We start from the raw sequence: 27,927 nt of genomic DNA, 5'->3' as shown, positions 1-27,927 counted from the left end.
TACAATAGTGTTAAGAAATTGGTGTCATCTGTAGTTAGAAGGATGTTCTTAAAACAACAATAGCAACAACAAAATAAGGGGCTGGAGAGATAGCTCTTCCAGAGGTCCTGAGTTCAATTCTGACCAACCACATGGTGGCTCATAACCATCTGTAATGGGATCTGATGCCCTCTTCTGGTGTGTCTGAAGAGAGCAACAGTGTACTCACATACAATAAATAAATAATAGATCTTTTTTAGAAAGTACTCAGGATATAGCTTAGTAGTAGAGCACTTGTCTAGTGTTTGTGAAGTCCTAGGTATAATCTCTAGTATAACACCCAAAACAGGTTTGTGGTTTGTCAAAAGTAGGATATGCAGATTAAAAAAAAGTTAGAGGGGCTTGGGGATTTAGCTCAGTGGTAGAGCACTTGCCTAGCAAGCACAAGGCCCTGGGTTCCGTCCCCAGCTCCGAAAAAAAGAAAAGAAAAAAAAAAAGGTTAAAAAAATTAGAAAAGAAAAAGTTAGAGGACTTAGGAGAGTTTACATGCTTTTAAATAAATTGTTTTAGGTCTGGAATTGTAGGTGATCATATAATTGGAAGAAGTTTAAAAACCAGCATGTTTCCAAGTACTTCACTTTTCAAACATCCAAACAGGAAAAAGTACCTAAATGCAAATAATAATTCAGATTTCACCATTGATTAATAGTTTCAACATTATCTTCATATAAATTTTTTTCATTGTATGCTCACAATTCTGTGTATTGAAGGAGAAAAAATTTATTAGACTATTTTTTTCAGGCACTGTGCTAAGACTTTTTTCATGCATTTCTTTATTTGTTTTACCTAAAACCCTATGAAAACTTTATAATGAGGAGTTTGTGACTCACAGGTTGAGGTATTTGCTGAAGAGCATGGAGTGACAGATTTCAAAGCAGGTCTTTATTCCTAGTATAGTATATACATGTCACTTGCTTATCAGATCTAGTGAATATTTTCTCAATTTTATAGAAGAGGAAACTGCCTAAGGTTGATTATTCATTCATTCAACCATTTACTTTAACAAACATTTCTATTTGTACTCTATACTAAGACATGTTTTGAAAAAAAAAAAAGCTTTAAATCTTGTAATTGAGTTCACCATGTGAGGTAATTAATGCTTTGAGCTGTGCTTAGAAATGTTTTCTGGGGCTGGAGAGATGGCTCAGTGGTTAAGAGCACTGACTACTCTTCCAGAGGTCCTGAGTTCAAATCCCAGCAACCACATGGTGGCTCACAACCATCTGTAATGAGATCTGATGCCCTCTTCTGGTGTGTCTGAAGACAGTTACAGTGTACTTATATACATAAAGTAAATAAATAAAATCTTAAAAAAAAAAAAGAAAAGAAATGTTTTCTGTCTTGTAGTACAATATTTTTGTTTTTCCAACTTGGCTTCCTTACTAATAGCTTCTATGACCTGCAAGGAAGTTTTTTATTCTTTTGACTTGGATAAACTTAAGAGTTTTCTTGTTTAATACTAGAAAGCAGTATGTTAGGACATTGTGAAGACTATGTAGACTGTCCTCAAATTCAGAAATCATCTGTCTCTGCCTTCAGAGTTCTGGGATGAAGTGCATGCACTAGCATTCCCAGTAGTTTTACTTTATTTTTAATTGTTTATGTAGTTCAAAAAAGAAAATGTATACAAGCTTATTGTAAACCAATAAAATTGAACAAAGACCAACTCTATACAAAACATCTTGTACCTTAAAAACAAATTAGGGAAGGCTAGCAGGATGATTCAGTGGGTAAAGGTGTTTACTGGTGATTCTGACAGGAATCCCTGGGACACATGTGATGCAAGGAGAACAACTTCTGCAAGTTGTCCTCTGAGTTCCATTCTTGTGCTGTGGTTATATGTATGTACATGTGCACACAAACACAAACAACAAACATGTGCATACACACACAAACACATAATTTTAAGAAACTATGGAGAAGTCAGTGTAAAACACATGTAAGGCCCTGCGTAATTCCTTTCACTGAAGGAAAAAGCAAATATTTTCTGTTAATTACACAAGTAAAATAATTTTAAATTGACACTTGATATAGAGTAAGAGTTCATAGTACTTTGTACAAATAACTATCGAAAGATCTTAGAAAATTAACTTAATCTATGCAGTAGTCTTTTATATTATTCTTATTTACTGGTAAAGAAAGGAGATGTTAGAATAGTTAAGTACAAAATCACATCTAGTTTACAACAGAGTCAGGATTTGATCTGAGACTATCCTAGAGTGCCTCACCAGTACACTATGAGTGTCAAATGTAGTGTACAAAAGGATATTAATTCTGGATAGTTACAGGGTATCAAAAATATTTTGTAAGCACAGAAAGCATGAATTATACAGAATAATTAAAATTAATTTTATCTTTTAGTCATTGTAATTTAAATGATTTTGATTATTCAGATCAGCTAATCATTAACTATTAAGTAGTCATGTGTAGATTTATAGTACTCAGTGGTAAATCAAACTTTTTTTTAGACAGGCTTTTACTATGAGGTTATCCTCAAATTCAGAGATCCTCTTGTCTCTGCCTCTAGATTAAATTCATGTTCTACCATATCCAGTAATTTTACTTTGTTTTTAATTGTATATGTATCTGTGGGTTTGTGCACATTAGTGTGACTGCTCAAGGAGGCCACAAGAGGGCTTTGTTTCCTAGGAACTCATGTTATTGGCAGTTAAAAGCCATGTGGCATAGGTGCTGGGAATTGAGCTATCACTTCAGCCCCACATCTTTTTGTTGTTGTTGTTGTTGTTGTTGTTGTTGTTGTTTTTGAGATAGTGTTTCTCTGTGTAGCCCTGGCTGTCCTAGAACTCACTCTGTAGACCATGATGGCCTAGAACTAAGATCCACCAGCCTCTGCCTGAGTGCTAGGATTAAAGGTACATATCACCACTGTTGGCTTTTTTCCCCCCTCAATAGCTTCCATTTTTAAAATTTATGTGTTTCTTTCCTTTTTGAAACAGGATCTTTTTATATAGTCTTGGAGTTTACTATGTAGACCAGGCTGGCATATGCCTTCAGGTGCTGGGTTCAAAGGTGTGTGCCACCATGATGCCTGGCTAGCTTTTATTTTTATTTTTTTCAGAATTTGTGTGTGTGTGTATGTGTGTGTGTGTGAGAGAGAATGTATGTATGTATGTATTTATGTGTGTGTGTGTATATATGTATACCTACATGTATATGTATAGTACAGGTTAGAGGACAACTTGTGGGAATCAGTACCCTCTTCTGGCTTCCTCCAGTACCTATACCCATGTGGTACACACACACATACACACGCACAAACACACGGGTGTGCACACACGTAAAAAAATCTTTTAAAGTACCACAGGTTAGTGGTATACACAATTTAGTGTACTTGTAAGGTTGTGTAACCATTGCAAGCATTTAATTCCTTAGTATTTTTATTATCCCAGAAAGAATTTACTAACAATTACTTCCCATTTCAACCTCTTATACTTTTGATGACTGTCTTAGTCAGGGTTTCTATTCTTGCACAAAACATCATGACCAAGAAGCAAATTGGGGAGAAAAGGGTTTATTCAGCTTACACATTCACATTGCTGTTCATCACCAAAGAAAGTCAGGACTGGAACTCAATCAAGCAGGTCAGGAGGCCCGAGCCTCCTGCATAGGCCATGGAGCGATGTTACTTAGTGGCTTGTTTTCCCTAGCTTGCTCAGCTTGCTCTCGTATAGAACCCAAGACCACCAACCCAAGGATGGCACCACCCACAGGGGGCCCTTCTCACTTGATCACTAATTGAGAAAATACCTTATATATAGCTGGATCTCATGGAGGCATTTCCTCAAAGGAGACTCCTTTTCTCCTGTCACACAAAACCATCCAGTACAGTGACCACTAAACTTCCTCTGGAGATTTTGCTTGTTTTGGGCATTTTATAACTGCAGTCATGTGATGTGTGTCTGTCTAGTTCCACCAAGCCTAATGGTTTTTAGGTTTACCCATACTGTAACCAGCACCTTCATCCTTATTTATGAAGTAGTATTGCAGTCTCCGAAATGCCTTAAATTGTCTTTATCTATTCATCATTTGATGGGTTTTTGGGGGTTTCCAGGGTTTTTTTTCTTTCTTATTTTAAAAATCAATGTAAGTGTGGTTTTTCTTGCCTGTACAGTTAAGAGTGATCTTTCTGAATGTTTTGATATATTTGTGTTCAGTTTTATTAGGAACTGCTGTTTTTCCAAATTGGCTAGGCAGTGGAACAATGTTGTGTGTGAGGTACCAGATTACCTACAACCTTATTGTTACTTGATACTGGGGCTCACGCCTGCCTGCCTTCCTTTCCTTTCCTTTTTTTACTTTTTTTTTTTTGAGATGGTCTTGCTACTCAGCCTTTGCTAGCTTGGAGCTTACTCTGTAGACCATCCTAATTTCATAGCTATCTTCCTGCCTCTGTCCTGAGTGCTGGACATTGTGCCCTGCTTTAAATCCTTTTACTATAAACTCACTTTTTTTTTTTAAAGATTTATTTATTTATTGTATGTATGTGAGTACACTGTCACTGCCTTCAGACACACCAGAAGAGGGCATCGGATCCCATTACAGATGGTTGCGAGCCACCATGTGGTTGCTGGGAATTGAACTCAGGACCTCTGGAAGAGCAGTCAGTGCTCTTAACCACTGAGCCATCTCTCCAGCCCTAGACTCACTTTTAAAAAGACATGTTTTATTATTTGTGTGTTTATGTGTGTATGCCTGTGTGTATATGGGCATTTTGTGGACCTGTCTATCCAGAAAAGGGTGTTGGATCTCTTGGAGTTGGCATTCTCTAACATGGATGATGGGAACTGAACTTGGATTCTTTAGAAGAAATATAAGTTCTCTTAACAGCTAAGCTGTCTTTCCAGCCCAGGTTATAGACTTTATAGTGGCATGCAGGAGCCTTTGGAGGTCAGAAGGCCACATTAGATCCCCTAAAGCTGGAGTTAGAGTGGATTATCAGCCACTCTGTGGGGTCTAGGAACCGAACCTGGGTCCTTTGTAGGAACAACAAGGGTTTCATTAGCAGCTGTTAATTAACTCTCTACTAAACTTTTGTTTTTAGACATGTGATTTTCAAATCTTTTCTTTCTTTGGTTTTTTTTAAGACAAGGTTTCTTTGCATAGCCTTAGCTGTACTGGAACTTGCTCTGTAGACCATGCTAGCCTCAAACTCACACAGAATCCCCTGCTTCTGCCTCCTGAGTGCTGGGATTAAAGGTGTGTACCACCACCATCTTCCTGCTATCTTTTTTTTTTTTTTTTTCCTTCGGAGCTGGGGACCGAACCCAGGGCCTACCACTGAGCTAAATCCCCAATCCCCCCCCTACTTATTTTTTAATTGGGGTAAACAGTACAGTTTAAAAATTTTTGAGATTGTAGTAAAATATTCACAGATTTTAAGTTTTATAAAATTAATAGCTTAATAGTTTATGTAAAGTGGCTAGTTTTTATAAAGTTAATAGTTTATGGTATTTAGTCATTAGTCATTACTTCATTTTCTCCTACACCATTTTATCCTTTTTGACTATTTTGTGGTTTGTGACTGGCTTATTTTATTTAGCACAAAATGGTCAAAGTTAATCCATATTATGGCATATTTCCTTGTTCTTAGTCATTTATTTAGAGTTGTATATGTGTATGAACCCTGTACATGCCTAGTATGTAGAGGTCAGAGGATAACTTGGAGGATAAATGGAAGGTGTCTCTCCCTCTATTATGTGGGTCCTAGGATTTGAATTCAAGGTTATCATGCTTGGTGGCAAGCACCTTCACCTGCTGAGCTAGATAAAATAAACCAGTCACAAACCACAAGTACTTTACAATTCCTTTCATATGTAATGAAAAAAAGAATATAAAATAGTATTTTACTTTATTTTCTAAACTCAATTACATACCATTACACAGGTAGTTAAGCATTTTCTTTCTCTGTGGACACTTGTGTTCATTTTTTAGCTCTTGTGAATAATGCCACATAGAAATAAGATATATCTCCTTAAGTGCTTATTTTTGTTTTTTGTTTTTTATTTTCTTTTTTGGTGAAATTGCTACATTTATATAGTGTTAGTCATTTCTCTGTATTGGAACAAATAGCCTAGATAGTTAATTTAGAAGGAGAGATACTTTATTTTAGTTCACGGTTTTAGAGTTTCAGTTCTTGATCTGTTGCTTCTGAGCCTGTTGAAAGATAGTACACCATATCAGTAGTATGTGCTGCAATGTGCATAGTAAAAGAAGAAATGTGCTGGTGTCTTAACCTGTTCTTTAGGAACCATATCATCAGTGATTTGCAGACTTCCCATTAGGTTTTTCCCCTTAAAATTGTTTCTACTACCTCCCAATAGCACTAAGGTAAGGAGTAACAAGTATTCCTTTAGGGGAAGTTTAAGATCCAAATTGTAGCATTGTGTTCCCAGTTTAGGAAAAATTATATCCCTCAGGCATTTAATCCCAGCACTTGGGAGGCAGAGGCAGGCGGATCTCTAAAGTTTGAGGCCAGCCTGATCTGCAGAGCTGTTTCCATGACACATAGGAAAACTCTGTCTCAAAAAAACCAAAACAAACAAGAAAGGCTTACATTTATCTTAAAATTTAAAATGTTCATTTATTTCAATCCTTAAAGTTTTAAGTATTCCATCATTAAAAATCCAAGTCTGGGGACCTGGGGAGATGGCTCAGCAGTTAAAATCATTTGGTTTTCTTGCACAGGACCTGGGTTCAATTGTTAGCATCAAAATAGTGACTCCGTGTGGTCTGTAACTTTAGTTCCAGGGATCTGATGCCCTCTTCTGTTTTTCTGTAGCATCAAACACAAAGGTGGTGCATGTACATAGACGTAGAGCACTCTTATACATAAAATAAAAATTCATACATCTAAGAAACAATGCTATTAAAAACATCCAGGGGTTGGGGATTTAGCTCAGTGGTAAAGGGCTTGCCGAGAAAGCGAAAGGCCCTGGGTTCGACCCCCAGCCCCAAAAAAAAAAAAAAAAAAAAAACCCACAAACCATCCAATTTCAAGTCTGGAGATGAAGCTCAGTGGTAGGGTATTTGCTTAACTTGTTTAAGACCTGAGATTTTTTTTCAGCATTATAAAAGGAAAAGTCCATACTCTCTGAGATTCTAGGCAAACTCATGTGTGAGCACTTGTGAAAAAAATAAGTTAGAAACTTCCAAGGTACGGATAGTGCAGGATAAATACCTCCATTTCAAAAGGGAAAAAGGGAAAAAAAAGCATGGAGAGTTTAGGACCAAAGCATGACCAAAAACCCGGTAGGACAAACAGACAGACACTTTGTGTGTCCTGGCATCTCTTAACTTTTTGGGTTTCCATTGGAGCGTTAGCTTTCTTTCACTAACAGCTCCATGATTTTTTATCTTGTTGGGTGCTTCTTTCAGTGACTAAGCCTGTCATACATTGCCTAGCTTTTTTGACTTTGCTTTGAAATCTCAGTGGCATTCTTCATAATTCCAAAAACTTGAAAAAACTCGTGTTATTGAAGGCTTGTTTCCTAGCTGATGGTAAGAGGTGGTGGTTGGATCATGGGATACCTAATTTCATTAATGAGTTCATTCGTTGATGAGTTAATATTGAATGGGTAGTTGGGAGATGGGACTTGATTAGAGGAAGTATGCTTTTTAGAACAAGTCTATGAAAAGTGTGTCTTAGCTTTCTTCTGTCCCTTTCTGTTTGGCCACCAGAAGTTTTACAACATCCTTTTCTGTGAGATGCTGTGCTTCATCTCAGATCTACGATAATAGAACCAAATGACTGTAGGAATCTTTGAAACTGTCAAAATAAATCCTTTCCCTTTAAACCATTTCTTGTGGAAGTTTGACAGGTTCTACTCTCTTTATGAAGCAGTTGTACCCTTCTTGGCTTCATCCTTAACATCCCCCAAACTTGTTTTTCCAAACTACAAGTTCCCCAAATCTTTCTGCTCTGTTTCTCTTTGCTCTCAGTTTTCTTTTTCCTTTTCTTTCTTTTTTTTTTTTGGTTCTTTTTTTTCGGAGCTGGGGACCGAACCCAGGGCCTTGTGCTTCCTAGGCAAGCGCTCTACCACTGAGCTAAATCCCCAACCCCTGCTCTCAGTTTTCTGTAAAGGCTAGTTTGCTCTAAAAGCAGCCAATACTTCATAGGCCACTGTCTGAGTGCTTTGCTACCTAGGAAATTTCTTTCCATATAAATTTATCTGTTATCTTTTAGAGAATTTGAATAAAAGCCAGCCATCCTACTTGCCACTGTTTAAAAAGGGTAGCCTGTTATTCAGTTGTCAACACAGGCCCTTCCGTCTGAAACGTCATCAGCACAGCTTTTACTGGCCCACATTCCTGTCAGCATTCTAGTCTTTTGAATCCCATTAAAATGGCCAGTGAATTATTGGCTGCTTTCAGCCTTTTTGGCTTTATCTAATTTTCCTTCAAACTTTTCCAAACTTCTCCTTCAAGCTAGTTCCAAAGGCTCTGACATTATCTCAGGTTCAGAAACATTGCAGATCTCAGGTAGCCTAGGCGGTCCTCAGGTTTGCAGGGTTGTTGAGGCTAGCCTTGAATGCTTCATCCTCCCTCCACCTCTCAAGCATTCGTGAGGTGTCCAGCTCACCAATTCACTTTTTTGGAGTAGTTTTTCCGGGTTGTTTTCCTTTTTTTAAAAAAATAAATACCCAAACCAAAACCGAAGAAAATCACCTTATAAAGAGAAAAGGTGTATTTTGGTGCACAGTATTGGAGGTTTCATTCTAGTTGACTGACCTTGTTGGTATTTGGTGAGATCGCACATCATTGAGGTAGTGAGTTGCAAAACTTTATCCTACATCCAGGAAATTAAGTTAGTCCCCCCTAAGGGCATGCTTCTAATGATTAATATTTTAAATTTAATTTTAAAGTTGTAGTATTTGTAAATTGTAAAATTGTATCTCCCCCAACCCACCGTGTGTGTGTGTGTGTGTGTGTGTGTGTGTGTGTGTGTGTGTGTGTAGGTCAGGACAGATAGACAGATAGCCTTCCTTCGGTAGACAGTCCTGTTTTCATTCTATGACATGGAACCTAGTTGTCAAACTCAGGTCCTTAGGGTTGGTGGCAAATGTCTGAGCCACTGAGCTATCATTAGACTAGGTCCTATGTTTAAAAGTTTCCACCACCTTTGTTATTGCATGGACCTTTTGCAAAAAATAAGATCCAAATTATGTAGCATGGGTTATTCTGGTTTTAATATATTTGAAGAACCTTTATAAAACCACAATGATTTGTGCATTTCCACCAACAGTATGCAAATGTTATACTGCAATACCTTTTTGTTTTGTTTTGTGTTTTGACCGTATTTCTTAGTTCAAAACTATCCTGAAGGCAGGTTTGAATAGCCAGTAAGCTCCTGGGATCTGCCTTTTCACCTGTAGTTGCCCACTGCTACAGTTATAGATGTGCACCACTGGTGATTAGAATTTGAAGTCAAGTCTTCATGTTTTTGCAGCAGATACTTGTCCATTTAGCTGTCTCTTCAGGCTACTTTATCTGCATCTCTTAAATTGTCTTTTATGAATGTTTGAAAATAATGTTTGTAATATTTCACTCCAGATTTATTTATATCTGTTTGCCAGAAAATAAATGCTGTGTAATTTTCAGGGCCCAATACAAAATGAAAACGTAGAGCCTCTTGTTTAAGAAGTAGGAACAAATACCCACAAAGCTGCTAGAATATAAAGTTTACTCTTTCTTATGGGTAATTTTTTGTTTTGGGACCCACTGAGTTTAACCGCTTTGTGAGTATGGATTTGTAGCTAGGCATTGGAGCCTGGCTGTTTAGTAGTAGGCACACAACTGTAGAATATTATATCCTCCTCCCATTCTCCATTGTGGCAAAAGGTGAATAAGGTCTTTGCGTTTAGTTATTAATGTAGCTTGTATGTATGCACTCTCACATGCCACAGCACATGCGTATGTGGAGGTCAGAAAACAACTTGTGGGAGACAATTTTCTCTTTTCCACTATGTGGGTTTTGGAGATTGATCTTAGATTATCTGGCATGGTGATAAATACCTTTACCCACTGAACCATCTCATTAGCCCTAATGAGGTTTTTATAAAACAGAACAAAGAAAGATATAACACAGTGTTTGTTGGAAACATCAGGTTAAGTGGATTACAGTAAAGCAGGGAAACCTCAGCTGTAGGCTTCATATACTATCCGAGGATATTTTAGCCTGTGGGTAGTTGAAGCTTGGGATCTCTTTGACCATTCCTGGTAGTCATAAGGCTGTTAGGTCAAACACAGAGCCAAGCAACATTTAGTTATTAAGGGGACAATAGATAGAGATTATTTGTCTCTCTGTAGTCTTAGTTCTAATTCAGTTTGCCTTGTAGAATTTTTAACACAGGTTTGACTTTTTTCCTGGAAATTTCAGTTTACTTCAGTAAGATACTTATCTACAAAATATTAAAGACTAATAGAACGCAACTAGAAAATAAAAAAAATTAGTGGCTAGGTGATGTAAAATAAAACTTCTAAAAATATAAACCATTTTCTTCCAAAATTTTTTACATTTATTTTGTATGTGTGTCTGTTTTTGTGTATGTATGTGGTCATGCATATGCATGTATCGGTCAGAGGATAATTTGGGGAGTTATATCTTCTACTATTTGAGTGCTAGTGATTGAATTCAGGTTGTCAGACTTTGAGACATTCCTTTATAAGCTGAGCCATCTTGTTGGCCTTATTTTTTTCTTTTTCTTTTTTTTTTTTTTAAATAAGATGTATCTGTTTCTGTATGAATTTAGGAAGAGCCATTTATTTAAGGAACTTTAAAAACATTTTGTGTGTATTGAGTGAGTATGTGCATGTGAGTGCTGGTGCCCATGGAGGCCAGAGCTGTTGGATCCACTGGCCTGGGATTTATAGGTAATGGTGAGCCATATGACTTAGTTGCTGGCAATTGTAGTTTGGTCCTCTGCCAGGGCAGTACATTCTCCTAACCTCTGAGTCATCCCTCCAGCCCTTGGCAGCCCTTTTAATAGTTGTATAGAACATCAAGAATAGGAAAAGCAGAATGTGTTTATTATTAAAATACAAAAACACAAAATCCAGGAGCAGAAACTTTTTGTTTTGTTTTTGTCTTTCAATAACAGTTTCTCTGTGTAGACAGGGCTGGCCTTGAATTTAGAGATCCACTTGCCTCTTCTTCCAGTGCTAGAATTTGTGTGCTACCACCACCTGGTGCAAAAACATTTTTTGCATTTGTAAATTATTGTAGATTTTACTAGAAAATATTAAAAAAGTTAATATACACTGATGAGATGGCTCAGAGGGGCTTGCTGATCTAAGTTTGATCCCTAGAATACACATAAAGAGAAAGAGAACGACTTGACTTTATAAAGTTGTCCCTGACTTCTACCTGTACACTATAGTATGCACCCCTCTGCCCCCAAGCACAAATAACAAATATATTTAAGAAGATTTACTTTCATTTTCTGTATATGAGTGTTTTGCCTATGTATATATGTGAGCTGTGTGTGCCTGGTATGCCCAGTAGGCTCAGAGGCCAGGAATAGGTGATAGAGCTGGAGTTTTTGTTTCAGACAATTTTGAGCCACCAAGTGGATTCTAGGACTTCAACCTGGGTCCTCTGAAAAGCAGCCAGTGCCCTTTTTTGTGTTCCCCTCATGCTCCCCAAGACAGTCTCACTATGTAGCTCTGACTGGAACTCACTGACCTTGAACTCACAGAGCTTCACCTGTGTCTGCCTCCAGTGCTGGAATTAAAGGCGTATGCTACCACACCCATACAGTCATTGCTTTTTTTTTTTTTTTTAAAATCCAAATGTGTTTATTGGGAAGGTTCCCACTCGTCTTTGAATCAGGGGCTTTCTTTCAGTGCTGCTTCCTCCTGAAGGAAGTTAGCCTTGCTTTTCCACCTGTAGACTGACAGAGTACAGTGGCGCAGCCAACACACAAGACTACCAGTTGTGCATGGCTAAAGACCGTGGTGATTTTATAGCATCCTGGGCATTTCACATCCATAAAGTAGGAATTGGGGCTCTGCACCAGGCACTTTTTCTTGTGTTTCCTCTTCTCCTCTTCTGGAGAGGGATGAAGGAGATCCTTTGCAAAAGGCATGTTCTTGTAGGGAGGTCGTCACTGCTGTAAAGGACAGCCAGTGCTGTCCTTTAACAGTAAGCCATCTCTTTAGTCCCAGAACCTAATACTTATAAAAAAACAAAGATAGGTTTTTTTTTTTTTTTTTGTTCAACTGGTAGACAAAGGCATGAAAGACAGGTGCAAAAATAAATCATCTTTTGCAACTAATAACTCACTGTACAGTATGAGTTTTGATACATGTAAGAAGGAGTATAATATGACAGCTCTAAATGATAATGGTGGTGATAACAAGGCTTGTTTTGAACATGAGTTATGGAGTTGAACATACTTGTCTTACTGTGAGTGGATGGATGTTCATTTCAATGTTGTATTGGCATTACAGAGCCATAGTGTTCCTGAATGTGATATTTTAGGAGTATAATAACCTTTTTCTTTTTTTCATTATTATTTTTATTGGTTATTTATTTACATTTCAAATGTTATCTCCCTTCCCAGTTTCCCCTCTGGAAGCCCCCTATCCTGTCCCCCTCCCCTTGCTTCTATGAGGGAGCTCTCCCATCCACCCACCCACTCCTCCTACACCACCCTAGCATTCCCCTATGTTGGGGCATCGAGTCTCCATAGGACTAAGGGTTTCTCCCCCCATTGGTGTCAGATAAGGCCATCCTTTGCTACATATGCAGCTGGAACCATGGATTCCTCCATGTGTAGTGTACTCTTTGGTTGTTGGTTTACTCCTGGGGAGCTTTTGGTTGGGTAGTCTGGTTGGTTGATATTGTTCTTCCTATGGGTTACAAACCCCTTCAGTTTCTTCAGTCCTTTCATTAACTCCTCTATTGTGGTCCCCGTGCTCAGTTGGCTTCGAGCATCCACATCTGTATTGGTTAGGCTGTGGCAGAGCCTCTCAGGGGACAGCCATACCAGGCTTTTGTCAGCCTGCACTTCTTGGCACCTGAAATAGTGTCTAGGTTCGGTGTCTGCAGATGGGAATGGATTCCTAGGTGGGGCAGTCTGTGGATGGCCTTTCCTTCAGTCTCTGCTCCACACTTTGTCCCTGCATTTCCTTTAGACAGGAACAATTCTGTTAATATTTTTGAGATGGTGGGTGGCCTCATCCCTCAACTGGGAGCTTAACCACTGGATATGGTCTCTACAGGTTCTCTCTACCCTTTGTTTGGTATTTCAGCTAATGTCATCCCAGTTGGGTCCTGGGAACCTCTTGTTTTTCTGGCATCTTTCTAGTGGCTAACCCCAGTTTCCCCCAGCCCCCACTGCTACACACCTCTTTCAATTTTCTGACCCTCTGTACTTCCCCCTTCCCAGTCTCCCCCCCACACCTGCTCCTGTCCTCCCCCCCCCCACCCCAAGCGCCTCCCTCCTTCTACCTTTAGTGATTATTTTGTTCCCCTTTCTAAGTAGGACTGAAGCATCCACACTGGTCATCTTCTTCAGCTTCATATGGGCTGTGAGTTTATATCATGGGTATTCCAAGCTTTTTTTTCCCTAATAACCACTTATTGAGTACATACCATGTGTGTTCTTTTGTGACTGGATCGCCTCACTCAGGATATTTTCTAGTTCCATCCATTTGCCTACGAATTTCATAAAGTCATTGTTTTTGATAGCTGAGTAGTACTCCATTGTGAAAACGTACCATATTTTCTGTATCCATTCCTCTGTTGAGGGACATTTGGGTTGTTTCCAGCTTCTGACTATTATAAATAAGGCTGCTGTGAACATAGTAGAGCATGTGTCTTTGTTATATGTTGAAGTATCTTTTGGGTATATGCCCAGGAGTGGTAAGAGAAGTATGAGGTGCCAATAAGCGAGAAACAATCCATTCTAAAATGGTTTCTAAAGTAAATGGTTAGAAGAAATTAATTAGATGTCAAAGATCTTTAATAAAAAATGTTGACATTATGATTATGTCTATCCTTGATTCATGTAGAGATAAAAGAATAAAAGAATTATGGGTATTGATAGTACACCCAGATCAAGCATCAGTTGTTTCAGAATAGACTTTATTGAGAATTCTTGAACTTAATTAAGCCTCCCAAGTGAACAGTGATTAATTAATTACGTGTGAAGTTTCTTAAAGAAAAACTTGACTTTACAATAAAAAATAAATGAAGATAATAGTAATCTAGACTGAAATTAAAGCAGGATATATAGAAGACTTTCCTACAAATTAGAATTACAAATTACAGTTCCACCTGGATGAGATGTAGACATACCTGGACTTGTTTTCTTTTTGTGTGTATTGTTTTGCATGTATCACAGTTACAAGTAAATTGACTAAATGTTCTGAGCTTTTTGTTTCAGATACTTTTGTGTTTATATGAGTGTTTTATATAATTAGACTTGACTACTTTGATTCATAATTGAATAATATTACCCAGTAAAAGTCAAAGAAAGGGATATACTTTAATTCCAGGGAATTAGTTTTTGTTGATAGAAGACTCAAAAAACCCAATTTCTATGATATGTAATATATAAAATATTTCTGATGTACGAATACTTTAACAAAATGCAACATTTTTTAACTGTGTATAGTCTGTTAAATTTAATATTTCTTCACCAGTATAATTTTTTCTATTAATTTTTTTAGAGAAAAGTAGACTGATTAATTTTAATGTGCCCTTTACTGTCACTTTCTTGAATTCACAGTAAAATTGAGCAGAATATAGAGTTCCCACTTAATTTTTGTTCTTCCATGTACATAGCCTACCCCTACCATCAAAACTTGGCACTACAGTGATAAATTTATTACAGCTGATGACTCTACACAACAAAGCTATCCTGCAAAGTCCATAGTTTTAAGCAGCATTTGTACTTGGGAGTGTTCATTCTGTGGGTTTAAGTAAATATATAATAATGGAATTTAAAAGTTTATTTACTTGAATTTGTTTATATTTCTCATGTTTAGAGAATCCAGTTAGAAGTAGGGTGTGGTATAAATTGACCTGTTAGTAGAAAATCATTGGGGTGCAAGACTTTATTTAACACTGGGGATACTTTAACTTTTTAAAATTAATTAATTATTCACTTTATGTCAATATCAGGTCCCCCTTTCCTCCCAGTTCCCCTCTTATAGTTTCTCCCTCATTCCCTCCTCCCATTTTCCTCTGAGAAGGGTGTCCTCCTGGGTATCTCCTCCTTGTACATCAGTCACTACAGAACTTTACTTACAGTGCATAGAGATTGAAATTCTGCAGCTCTTCAGTTTTCCATTTCCTTACAGTGATGGGGGCTTATGATTTTAGGTTTTATTTTTCTGTTAGTGAAAATTTTTATGAGGCAATATAAAGCAACTTTGTTTTTTTTAAAAAGCCTATTTTTTTGTTGTTTTTGTGGGTGTTTTGTTGTCTTTTGAGACAGTCTTACTCTGTAGTCTTAGGTGGCCTTGAAGTAGTTATGTAGACCAGGCAGGCCTGGAACTCAGAGAGATCTGCCTGCTTCTGCCTCCTGATAAATGAGTATTTAAGCCCTTTTCATACGGCTTTCTGAAGAATGTTTCTTTAGTTTCAAGAACACATTTTAAGTTTTTTTTAAAAATACCTAATAATTAAACATGTTTTTGTATTTAAATAACAGTTTTTTATTTTTATTTTTAAATCCTATAGTTTGCTTGCCTAAACTAGATTTGGAACAGTTGATATACCTGAGACCTGCCATTTTACAGTATCAAATTGGGAAGAATCAGATTTTCAAATAATGGAAGAGCCCAAGACTTCTAAAAACGAAAATCATGAACCAAAGAAGAATATTATTTGTGAAGAAAGCAAAGCAGTTAAAATTATAACTAATCAAACCTTGAAGCCTAGAAATGATAAGTCCATGACAGAAATTGGGACCAGCTCTCTGAATAGAAATAGTAGTAAAAAAACCAAGCAAAATGATATTTGTATAGAAAAAACAGAAGCTAAATCATGTAAAGTAAATGCTGCCAGTGTTCCAGGCCCTAAAGATTTGGGGTTAGTACTTCGAGATCAAAGTCATTGCAAAGTGAAAAAGTTACCAAATTCACCCATGAAAGCCCAGAAGGGATCTTCACAGACAAAATTAGAAAAGGCACCTAGTTTACAGGCGAAAGCAGAAAAAGTACCAAAGTCTCCGAATTTACCAGTAAAAGTAGAGAAAACGCCCTGTACAACAGCAGCAGCAACAACAGAAAAAGCACTTAATTCACAGAGAAAAGAAGAAAACGTACCCACTTCTCAGATGAAATTACAGAAGACACCCAGATCACCTTTAGAGCCAGAAAATGTGCCCAGTTTACTGTTGAAAGAAAATGTGAAACAGACAGAATCACAACAGACTGGGAAGAAACTTACAAGCTCCTTTGTTTCTATGGATAAAAGGAACAGTGCAGCTCTACAAGGAGAGAAGTCAACCCTGGAAAATTCATCACTGTCTCAGAAGCAACAGACACAGGCAGATAATATTGCTGATTCTGATGACAGTGCTTCAGGGATGGAAGATACATCAGATGATTTGAGTAAGTATAAATACACATAGTGCTTTCCACAAGCTCCATTGTGGGCAGGATTTTTCTATGTTAATGTTCTGTAGTTTTTCTCTGGTTTAACTACTTTAATTACAAAAAGTTGAAAACAAATAAGCAAAACCTCTATGGTGTGTATATACATCTGTCTTAGTTATAGGATATGGACATATGAGTTTAGTGGGTGTTTATGAGTACTCTACCTACTGATAGTTAGGATCTGTCTTCTTATCCTTGTCTGTTTTAGACAAGGACAGCTGATCTACCACTGGGCTACACCTTTGGCCTTCTACACTATTTAGGTTTTTTTTTTAAAGATGGTCTCATTGTATATCTCATACTGGCCTTGAACTATGTGACTCAAGCTGACTTAGAATTCTTTTTTTTTTAAACTTTAAAATTTATTAATTTTGTACATATATCTGTGTATAGGTGTGTGTGTGTGTGTGTGTGTGTGTGTGTGTGTGTGTGTGTGTGTGTTTTACATGTGCATTCAGAGGCCAGTGGTGTTGAATCTCCTGGATCTAAAGTTAGAGAAGGTTTTTACTCACTTGGTTGGTATAGGTGCTAAAACTTGAACCTGGCTCCTGTCAGAACAGTATATGCTTTTAACTGTTGAGCCATCCCTCTAGCCCTAGCCTTGAATTCTTAATCCTCGTATCTCAGACATCTCTGAAGTGCTGGGGTTACATGACCTTACCACTATACCCAGCTTTCTAGTCTTTAAAAAAAAGTAATCTTCGTCATATATTTTCAATTACTCACAAAATATGTTTATATGTGTTTCTGTTTGTAGTCCAGTCATGTGTTCACGGTAGAAAACTGAAAACAAACCCAACTCTAGGTCTCAGGGTAGCTTCCTGTTTGATGCTGTGATGCAAAACTGATTTTTCAGTGGTAAAAACTTGGGTTGAGAAAGTATATGATTTAATTTTGTTAAATGTGAGACAGATTATAAATGCAATTCAATATTGATTAGAGCAGGAATTTGAGGGCATGATAAAATTTCAGCTTTCAGGGCATCTTTTGGAAAATGAGTCTTTTGTGTTATGACATAACATTATGAGTGATTTTAAGAGATATCCAAGAGGTCAAAGATAGTTCTATATAAAGTTTTCTATCTTATTTCTTTTAAAATCTTTTGAGCTTCAGTTCACTAGAATTTTTGTTAGGAGTTAAAGTAGAAGCAGAGAATAAAATATAAACTGTTAAAATTTATTTGAACTTACTGTAATTTTTTTTTTCTTCTGTTCCACTGGATGTGTGTGTCTTGGGGAGAGAGAACTTTTTTTTTTTTTTAAAAAGAGAGTGTCCTTCTGTGCTGTACTGGACCAGGCTGCCCCCCACCTCTTTAGTGCTGGGATTATAGGCATGGTCACCACATCTGAGCTTTACTTCTGTTTTAAAAAATGCTTTGGCTGACTTTGGTGGCCATTCCTTTTCTTTTTTTTTTTTTTTTTTTTTTCAGAGCTGGGGACCGAACCCAGGACCTTGCGCTTGCTAGGCAAGCGCTCTGCCACTGAGCTAAATCCCCAACCCCTGGCCATTCCTTTTTAATACCAGCACTAACACTAAGAAGAAAGGAAGGTGGGTCTCTGTTAGTTTGAGGCTAGCCTGATTTACATAAAGAGTTCCACGTTAGCCAGGGCTACATCATGAGACCCTGTCTCAAAAACATGTTTTAAATTACATTTTATATGTAAGCATGAGCCACCATTTTTAGGTGTTTTATTTTCAATTAATTATGTAAGTGTATGCATACTTTCTTCCTATTCTCCTCTGGTCCCCTCTGGTTTTAGGAAACTTATGTAGCTTAGGTTAGCCTGAAATTGCTGGGTAGCCAAAGATGAAGACCTTGGACCTTGTACTCTCTTGATCTTATCTCTACTTCCCAAATGATGGTAGGATGCTCAGAGCGCTCGCTCGCTCTCGCTCGCTCTCGCTCTCTCTCTCTCTCTCTCTCTCTCTCTCTCTCTCTCTCTCTCTCTCTCGGTGGGGGTACTTTTATTTTGTTTTGATTAAACCAGTGATTTGGGAGAGGCAGTCTTTTTTCTGTTGTTTTTATGACTGGAGAATAAAATTTACCTTGTCGTAAAAATAAAAATAAACTGGGGCTGAGGATGTAACTCCCTGGGTAGAACAGTTGCCTAGTATGCATAAAGCCCCGGAGTTGATTACTAGCACCTCTCTCAAATTTGTTTTTCTTTTACAAATGTTTGTTGCCATATTTTGTGAAATGTTGGTAAAGAGTTCAGAAGTAAGGCTGATGAGTTGTCTCAGCAGTTAAGAGCACTTGCCATTAAGTTTGATGACCTGAGTTTGGTTTCTGGAACCCACATGATGGAAGGGAAGAATTGACTCCCTGAAAATTGTCCCCTGACTTGCACATATTTCCCCCACTCCCCAATTTTTTTATTTTCAGAAATAGCTACCTTTTCATTTCTGGTTAGGATATGGATGATGGTCTGTACTTAATTGGGTTTGCTTACAGTTTCAGAGGTTTAGTCCATTGTCATGGTGGGGAGCATGGTGGCATACAGGTGACTTTTTCTAATTATTATGTTAGAAATGATAATTTTATGGGATTTGCTATTATTTATCAGTCATGGAGGGAAAGTTAAACTTTTTTTTTAAAAAGAGGGTTATGTTATTATATGGTCTTGTTATTAATAGTTTTTCCTGAGCTATAGAAATAAACTAGATTTTATCTTCTGTACCTCCATAATAAAAGTCACTAAAAATTTCCCAAATATTAGGAGATAATTCAGTATATCATTTTAATACTTATCATGCAGATTGTGACATTGTACTCAGAAAGCGAAAACAGGTGGATCTCTGTACATTCAAGGTTGACCGAGACGTTTTCTTTTTTATAAAAATTTTATTTGAGTACACTGTAGCTATCTTTAGACACACCAGAAGAGGGTATCAGTTCCTATTGAAAATGATTGGGGCTGGGGATTTAGCTCAGCGGTAGAGCGCTTACCTAGGAAGCGCAAGGCCTTGGGTTCTGTCCCCAGCTCCGAAAAAAAGAACCAAAAAAAAAAAAAAAAAAAAAATGATTGTGAGCCATCATGTGGTTGCTTGGAATTGAACTCAGAACCTCTGGAAGAGCAGCCAGTGCTTTTAACCGCTGAGCCATCTCTCCAGCCCCTTAAATTTTCTTTTTAAATAAAAATTACTATTTACATGCATGGGTGTTTTGGCTGCATGTATGTCTGTGCTCCACATGTGGAGGCTGGAAGAGTGTGTCAGATCTCCAGGAACTGGAGTTATAGATAGTTGTGAGCTGACTGACTTGTGGGTGCTGGAAATTGAACTTAGGACTTCTAGAAGAACATCCCAAGAAATCTGTTCCTAGGAAAAATCTGAGGCACTTACCTTACCAAGTAACATTTGAGTATTTGTGTTTTTTTTAAATTTTTTTTAAATATTCTTTTAAAAATAGATTTATTGGGGTTGGGGATTTAGCTCAGTGGTAGAGCACTTGCCTAGCAAGCTCAAGGCCCTGGGTTCGGTCCTCAGCTCCGGAAAAAGGAAAAAAAAATAGATTTATTGAGCTGGGTATAATGGCTCAAACAAGTGGATCTCTGAGTTTGAGGCTAGCCTGATTTAGTGAGTTGTAGGACAGCCAGGGCTGTGTAAAGAGACACTGTCTCAAAAAAAAAAAATAGTTTTATTTTTTGTGCATGGATATTTTGCCTGAGAGTGTGCTTGTGTGCCATGTGTGTGCATTGACTCTGGAGACCAGGAAAGTGTCAGATCATCTGGAGCTGAAGTTGCATACTGTTGTTAGTTGCCATGTGGGTGATGGTAACCAAACCTGAATCTTCCATAAGAGTAGCAAGTGCTCTTAACCACTGAGCCATCGTTCAAGTCTCCTATTATAATATTTTTAAGAATTTGCTTTTTATTCTAGACAGTCCTTTGCCCTTTGGTAGGAAATGTACCCACTTAGAAATACTATTTCTTTTCTGTTTAGAAAATTATAACTTTAGTATTTTAAAAACACACACACATCTCTCTCTCTCTCTCTCTCTCTCTCTCTCTCTCTCTCTCTCTCTCTCTCTCTCTCTCTCCCTCTCTTTCTCCCCTCCCCCTCCCTCTGTCCCTCCTTCCTTCCCTACCCTTACACTTATCTACCGTAAATTCAGCCAACCAAAGGTGAGATTGACTGTCAAGCTTTCTGTATAAGGCAAGTAGTTGGATTTTGAAGACAATAGGGTGTTTTATTGATTGACTATAAAAGAAAAATACTTTGTGCGTGTGGGTGTTTTGCCTCCATGTATCTCTCTCTCTCTCTCTCTCTCTCTCTCTCTCTCTCTCTCTCTCTCTCTCTCTCTTCTTTCTTTCTTATTTGGCCTGGTGTTAATGGAGGGCAGAAGAAAGCAGCAGATCTCTAGAACTGGATTACAGACAGTTTTAAGCTGTCATGTAGGTGCTAGAAATAGAACCTTGAAAAGCGGAAAAGCTCTTCTCTTTTTTCTTCTCTTTTCTTTTCTGTTATTTTTTTTTCTTTTTATCTTGACAGAGTCTAGTTCTGACTGTTCTGAGACTCACTGTGTAGACCAAATTGGTTTTGAAGTCTGAGAGATCTATCTGCCTCTGCTTACCTGCCATCAATGTGCTTAACTGCTAAGCCATCTGTCTCTTCATTTCCTTAGCATTTCTTTTTTGTTGTTTTTGTTTCTTTTTAGGACAGGGTATCTCTGTGTAGAGCTTGATGTCGTGGAACTTGCTCTGTAGACCAGGCTGGCTTTGAGCTCACCGAGATCTGTCTACCTTTGTCTCCCAAGTACTGGGATTCAAGGTGTTTACCACCACCACTTGGCTTCCACTGCTTTCTAAAAAGATTACATTTATTCATTTATGTATGGGTGTGTACATGACATACATATATGGATATAAATTCTGGGGATTGAACTTAGGTCATAAGGCTTAATGGCCTGGCTAAGCCATCTCAGCCATCTCATGAGCTCACCATGCATATATATATGTATTTTGACCTAAACTAGCAGCTTGTACAACCAGGAGTGTATAGAGAAAGAATTTACCCCCATAGTTAAATGTTTGTTTTATAATTTTAATGATGATAATTTATTTAATAATGATAACTGATTGCTTCTTTTTTAGGTAAAATGAAGAATGAAGAATCTAACAAAGAAAATTCTTCAGAGATGGACTATTTAGAAAATGCCACTGTGATAGATGAATCTACTTTGACACCTGAGCAGAAGCTAGGCTTGAAACAAGCAGAAGAACGTCTAGAAAGAGATCACATCTTTCGACTTGAAAAAGTATGTTATGCTATGTTAGTTATTGAGGGAGAAATACATGCTTTATGACTTTTTCCAGAGGGTAACACTTAACACTTTGTGTCACTTTTTTTGATGAGACACATAGTATTCTGGTCTCTTAGGCAACCTTCCACCCCCATTCAGCCAATGCACTTGTAAACCCTCCCCCTTTTTTTTGAGAGACAGTCTTATTGTGTAGTCTTGGCTGATCTGGAACTCACTATGTAGATCAAGATGAGCTCAGACATCTACCTACTTCTGCCTCTTGAGTGCTGAGATTAAAGGCAAGTCATAGGGGTTGGGGATTTAGCTCAGGGGTAGAGCGCTTGCCGAGCGAGCGCAAGGCCCTGGGTTCGGTCCCCAGCTCCAAAAAAAAAAAAAAAAAAAAAAAGGCAAGTCATCATGCCTGGTGTAAGGTGATGTATTTATTGTAGGCATTAGCAAACTATGGCCTATCTCTCTTGTTTGAATACGGCAAGATATATTTTACCTCCCGTTTTTGTAAATATTTACTGGGATACAACCGTGCTCATTTTCTTTATTTATTCTCTATGGCTGTTTCCATATTGTGATGGCAAAATCAACTGGAGACCATTTGGCCTGATTAAAATATTTATTGTTTTCTTTCTTTTCCCCTTTCTCTTTTAGTTTCCTTTTATTTCTGCTTCTCCTTTCCCTTTGCTTCTTCCTTCCTTCCATTCCTTATTGTTTCCCTTTTATGACTGTAACCTAGGCTGTACCTCCTATAGGCTCCTGAATATTGTGATTATATGAATGAATGGCCAGGCCTTCCGAGTATTTCCTGTTTTTCTTATTTTTAAAAAATATTTATTTAAATTTCTAATTATATATTTGTGTTATTTGTATGGGATATGTGCATGTGAGTGCAGGTACCCTTGGAAGCCAGAAGAGGGCATCAGATGGAACCAGAGTTAATCATGGTTGTGAGTTGCCGTGTATGGATTCTGGGAACTAACATGGGTCTTTTGGGAGAGCAGTAAATACTCTTTTTTTTTTTTTTTTTTTTTTTTTGGAGCTGGGGACCGAACCCAGGGCCTTGCGCTTCCTAGGTGGCGCTCCACCAGCTGAGCTAAATCCCCAGCCCCATAAATACTCTTAACTACTGACTCATCTCATCTCTTCAATCCCTATGTTTACTATTTTTCAAAGCTTAAAATATTTACTAAAATGCCACCTTGGTTGCTATAAGTTGTTGACTGATGATTTACTCCCTCATTTAGTAAATATGGAGTGCTTGCTATGTGCTAACAACTGTGACAGACATTAGGTATATATTGATTAAAAATGGCATGTTACTTTTCCATCAGAAGTCTAGCTGGAAATGTAGTTCATTAGCAATGCATTTGCCTAGCAAGGAAAAGGCCTTGGATTTAGACCTCCCTCCCACAATTCATTCAGTTATTCAGATGGATGAAAATAAACTATTAAATGCTGCTTTACATTATTATACATATTGTTACATTCTTTCTCTCCTTTTACTGATATTGTAAGTAAAAAACTGTTCTTTTGGTGTTTTGTGTCTGAGTGCTAATTAATCAATCTCTTAATCTGGAAACACATTCATAGGTTAAGCAATAAAAACACCACTAGATATTGAAAAATTAAAAATCAAACTACAGAGAAATGCGTACTTAAGATGTTTATAAATATGTATACAAAAAGATAAGTCATTATTCTCAAATAAGAATGAGATGAAGATAAAAGTATGATTTTGTAAAGTTTAGGAAAAAAATACCTAGATAAAAGAAATTCTTGTGAGGACACTTTGTCTCATTTGGTATTCATTTATTACTGTATCCATAATTAGAGTTAACATGCATATTAGTAAAGCACATGGAATTTGGAGTCATCTGGTTTACTGTCACTTACTGATAGTTAAAAATATGCTATTTAACCCTTTTAAAAAGGTTTTTTCCCCTTTCTGTTTACTTAATGTGTATAGATAGGTGTTTTGCCTGCATGTGTGTGTGCTGTGCAACATGTGGGTGCTTGGTGCCTGCAGAGGCTGGGACAGGGTATCAGATCTTATGGGACTGGAGTTAGAAAAGATAGTTGTGAGCTACCATATGGGTGTGGGGAATCAAACCTGGATTTTCTGAAGAGCAGTCAGTGCTCTTAATCTGTAAGTCATCTCTCCAGCCTCCTACTTAACCTTTTTATATATTAGTTCCTTCATCAGTAAAATGAAGGTGGTAAAAATAACACCTTCTTAGGACCAGGATGACGGCTCAGTGGATAAAGTAACTACCACACTAGTATAAGGATTAGAGTTTAGGTCTGCTAAATTAGATGCAAAAATAGATGTAGTAGTGTGTGTCTGTGTTCTCAGCTGATGAGAAGAGTAGAATATCCAGAAGCTGACCAATTATCTAGCTTAGTAGACATGGTAGTGAATAAGAGACCCTGCCTCAAACAAGAGAAGAGGTAAGGAGTGAGAGCTGAGGTTGCCCAAATGCACATGTGTGTGAACATATATACACACCACCTTGCTCATAGAACTGTGTTAGATAAGATGATGTAAGTGAAATTTTTGACATAAAACTAGTATATAGTAAAGATTAGCTATTCTATATTCATTTAAAACTGTTTTGTTACATAAGTATAGGCATAGAAGTAGGCCTCTGTGATAGTTTCCAAAAAAAATCAGATGAAATATCATCCTAGTATTCTTCCCTTTTACTCAGTGTTTTTAGCTGAAGTTGGGATTCTCCCACCCCACTAAAGAAGATACACATGGTCCATCCACTACGTTTTAATCACAGATTTATGTCTCCCTCAGTGATCTCATCAGTACTCATTGCTTTATTAGTATTAGGTATATAGTATATATATTTTAAGTTCCAAAATTCAGCTCGCTTTATTACTCTGCAACTTTTGCTACCTCTTTTCTGTATTAGCGCAATATGCTAATGACTGTGAATCAGTCTTTCTTGTTCTTAGAAAACAAATAGTTCTTTTAAATAAAGATTAGAGATGTGTATTTATTTGCTTGTTGCTTTGGGAAATAGTTAAATATTTGAGGTTTAACTCCTTTGTCAGTAAAATGGAAAACCTCGACAGTCTTAAAAGTTAATAGTACTTTATAAATGTTGAGTTTGTTTCTAGTAGTCTATGGTAGTACTGTTTCTAAATTTGGTGCAGGTTTCTCATTTAAAGAGTATCTTTTATTGAGGCTGGAGAGATGGCTTAGTGTTTTAAGGACATTTGCTGTTTTTACAGAGGACCTGAATTCAATTCTTGGCACCCATATTGTGGCTCAGTGTCCTGTTAACTTCATTTATAGAGGATCTTGACACTGTCTTCTGGGACCACCATACACATGTGGTGCACTTAAATACTTGTAAGCCAGATTCTAACACACATGAAATATATATGAATAAATAAACTCTTTTAAAAAAGAATATATAGGGCTGAAGAGATGGCTCAAAAAGAGGACTGACTGCTCTTCCAGAGGTCCTGAGTTCAATTCCCAGCACCCACATGGTGGCTCCCAACATCTGTAATGGGATCTGATGTTCTCTGGTGTATCTGAAAACAGCTACAGTGTATGCATATGTATAAAATAAATATATACATCTTTATACCCCTTCCCCCAAAAAGAATATATTCTCAGATGAGAAAACCTTTTTGTCAGGAGTTTCATTGAATATTGAAGATTAATCTGAAATAAAATGCTAAATATTACTGAAACTTTAGTGTATGGCCATAGAAACAGTGATTTTAAATTAGCATTTTAAAGCTTTCTTTTTACTGAATGCATGGTGTTTTGTCATTTTTATTTTTGTTGTACAAGAGTGTTGACTTTGGACTTAGATACATATCAACTGAAATTTGTTATGTCCTTCTCAGTACTATTGAATTGGTGTGAAGTCCCAAGCTCCATAGTTTTTATATATCTATAAAATAAAAATATTAATCTTACTGGATTATTAAGAATTAAAATGACAATTTATATATGAAACATTTGGCATAGTGTCTGGTACCTTCAACCATTTAATAATTATCTTATTATTTTGAGGAAATAAAAGTCGCGACATAAGGGTACATTTTATTTTTCAGAGTACTCAGAAAGACCCAAAGTTAAGTTTGAAATTGATTTTGAGGACAACATTCGAATGAGATTTAAGGAGCAGGATAATATTAGATAAGTAGTAAACCTATTTAGCATTTTTGTGATACAGTTTGAAGTTAGTATTTAATATCCTATAATGGGTATTTTGAAAAAAGTTAACTATCTCTTGAGTGTATTAGTTCTGGTTGGTTACCCATTACAGCATTTGTTCGTGCAGTGCTCACTTGTTTTCTTTCTTGTGGTGCTAATGGGTATCTAACCTAAGTCCTAGACATGCCAGGCACGTGTTCTACCACTGAGGTCCACAGCAGTCCCTCAGGGCCTTTGCAGTCTGTTACAGTTACATAATCACATTGCTCACTTATCTAGTCTACCACTCCTTTGAATACTGAAAAGGTGTGTTTTTAAACTTGTTTCCTCAGCGCTCACCAGAATATACCAATTGCCGTTATCTATGCAAACTTTGCTTAATTCATATTGAAAACATCCAAGGAGCACATAAACATATAAAAGAAAAACGACATAAGAAGAATATTTTGGTAAGTTACCTCTTTTAAAAATGATCTTTAGTATTTGAATTATAAAAGTACATTAGGCAGTTTTCAAACCTATGAATCTAATAAGAAGCATGCTTTGAGTCTTACATAAATAAAGTGATGGCCTTGAAAGCTGTGATAAATTTGTTTAATCTCCTGAGGTTAGAAGGAACCTTCTAGAAACCAGTTTAAAGAAAACTGAATCCTTAAATCAAATCTGTCAGGGATAGTTAGTTTGTCCATGTTCTCAGCAGCAGCAGAGAAAGGCACAGCTCCACACTGCCATCTTCAGGAGTTCCCTGAAACTGCATACTTGGCTTTCATTCAAAACCTGATCCAGGACAGTCTGTGAAGCAGACCTGAACTTATTAAAAGACTGTGTGTATGTATAGGGTGTTGAGGAACCTACTTGTACTGAGGTCATGGGAAGTCTTGGGTGTCCTGCTCTGTCAGTCTCTCCGTTATTCCTCTGAGACATGGTCTCAATCTGGAGCTAGGCTGCAGGCCAGGAAGTTTGTTCTTCCTCTCTTCCATTGTTGACTCCTTGCCTGACTTCTTGGATGTGGGGAGCTGAACTCAGGCCCTCATACTTGCTCAACAACCTTTCTTTCCAGCCCTCAAAAACATCTTTATTTTGAGAGTTTTTAAACTTTTAGTATAATTTATTTTCTACACGTGGGCACACATGCTATAGTATACATGTGGAAGTCAGATGACAACTTTCAGGAATAAGCTTTGTCCTATCATATGGATTCTGGGATTAAACTCAGACTGTCAGGATTGGTGGCAAGTTCATTTACTCATTAAGTCATCTCTCTTGCCCCCTAAAAGTCTTTGTTTGAGACAGGGTTTATGTAGTTAATGTTGACCAGGTTGGCCTCAACTCAGAGATTGGCCTAATCACTTTCTGAGAATTGGAATTAAAGAGTGTACTACCATGCTCAGAAACACTTTTTATTTCCTAGACAGGTGTTCTTTGTGAGCTCTGGCTGTCCTGGAACTTTCTCTGTAGACTAGGCTGGCTTTGAACTCATGCAGATGCACTTGCCTCTGCCTCCACAGGCTGGCTTTTGCATTGTGTTTTAATGTAGATTTTTAATCACATAGGTTAAGAAAAAGGAGGCCTTAGGAAGCAAGACATACCTAAGATCATTGGTGTGGGTTTTTCAAAGAAGTAGCACTTTATTATCTTTTTAACAGTCATATGTATTTGAATGGGTTTTGAGTCTTTAAAAGGTTGCTAGTGAAACCTAAATGTGATTATCGGGTAGGGTAGTTCCTGTGGAGTTCCTGACAGGATTAAAATTGATAAAATAAAAGCCTATAGGGATCTTAAAGTTAATTTCTCTTATTTTCTTTTTTGAGATTCTCA

At 37.3% G+C, this 27,927-nt stretch overlaps 2 protein-coding genes and 1 non-coding gene across 8 annotated transcripts in view; 2 read left to right on the top strand and 1 right to left on the bottom strand.

Annotated features, from left to right (window-relative positions):
* The window catches only part of Tut4 (terminal uridylyl transferase 4), a 101,324-nt gene that overhangs the window by 3,001 nt on the left and 70,396 nt on the right, over positions 1 to 27,927 (top strand). For all 6 annotated transcript variants that reach the window (XM_032900691.1, XM_032900683.1, XM_032900675.1 and 3 more), the window contains exons 2-4: positions 15,749 to 16,623; positions 21,763 to 21,926; positions 26,442 to 26,558. In XM_032900691.1, the coding sequence (XP_032756582.1) occupies positions 15,840 to 16,623; positions 21,763 to 21,926; positions 26,442 to 26,558 (1,065 nt within the window). In that variant the 5' untranslated portion in view covers positions 15,749 to 15,839. The remainder of the gene's footprint in view (positions 1 to 15,748; positions 16,624 to 21,762; positions 21,927 to 26,441; positions 26,559 to 27,927) is intronic.
* On the bottom strand, positions 11,898 to 12,143 carry LOC116899156 (40S ribosomal protein S27-like). The gene has a single exon (XM_032900712.1). The coding sequence runs from the start codon at positions 12,141 to 12,143 to the stop codon at positions 11,898 to 11,900; it is 246 nt and encodes an 81-aa protein (XP_032756603.1).
* LOC116890601 lies at positions 12,252 to 12,379 on the top strand. The gene has a single exon (XR_004386752.1). It is a non-coding gene; the product is annotated as a small nucleolar RNA SNORA40 (small nucleolar RNA).

Source organism: Rattus rattus, chromosome 1, assembly GCF_011064425.1.
Source record: "Rattus rattus isolate New Zealand chromosome 1, Rrattus_CSIRO_v1, whole genome shotgun sequence".
NCBI lineage: Eukaryota > Metazoa > Chordata > Mammalia > Rodentia > Muridae > Rattus > Rattus rattus.
Note: the sequence above shows the minus strand (reverse complement) of the source record. Positions and strands in the feature narration are given on the sequence as shown.

Bases quoted from the DNA above. Each gene is read 5' to 3' on its own strand.
- LOC116899156 (XM_032900712.1), bottom strand. From the start codon at position 12,143: ATGCCTTTTGCAAAGGATCTCCTTCATCCCTCTCCAGAAGAGGAGAAG.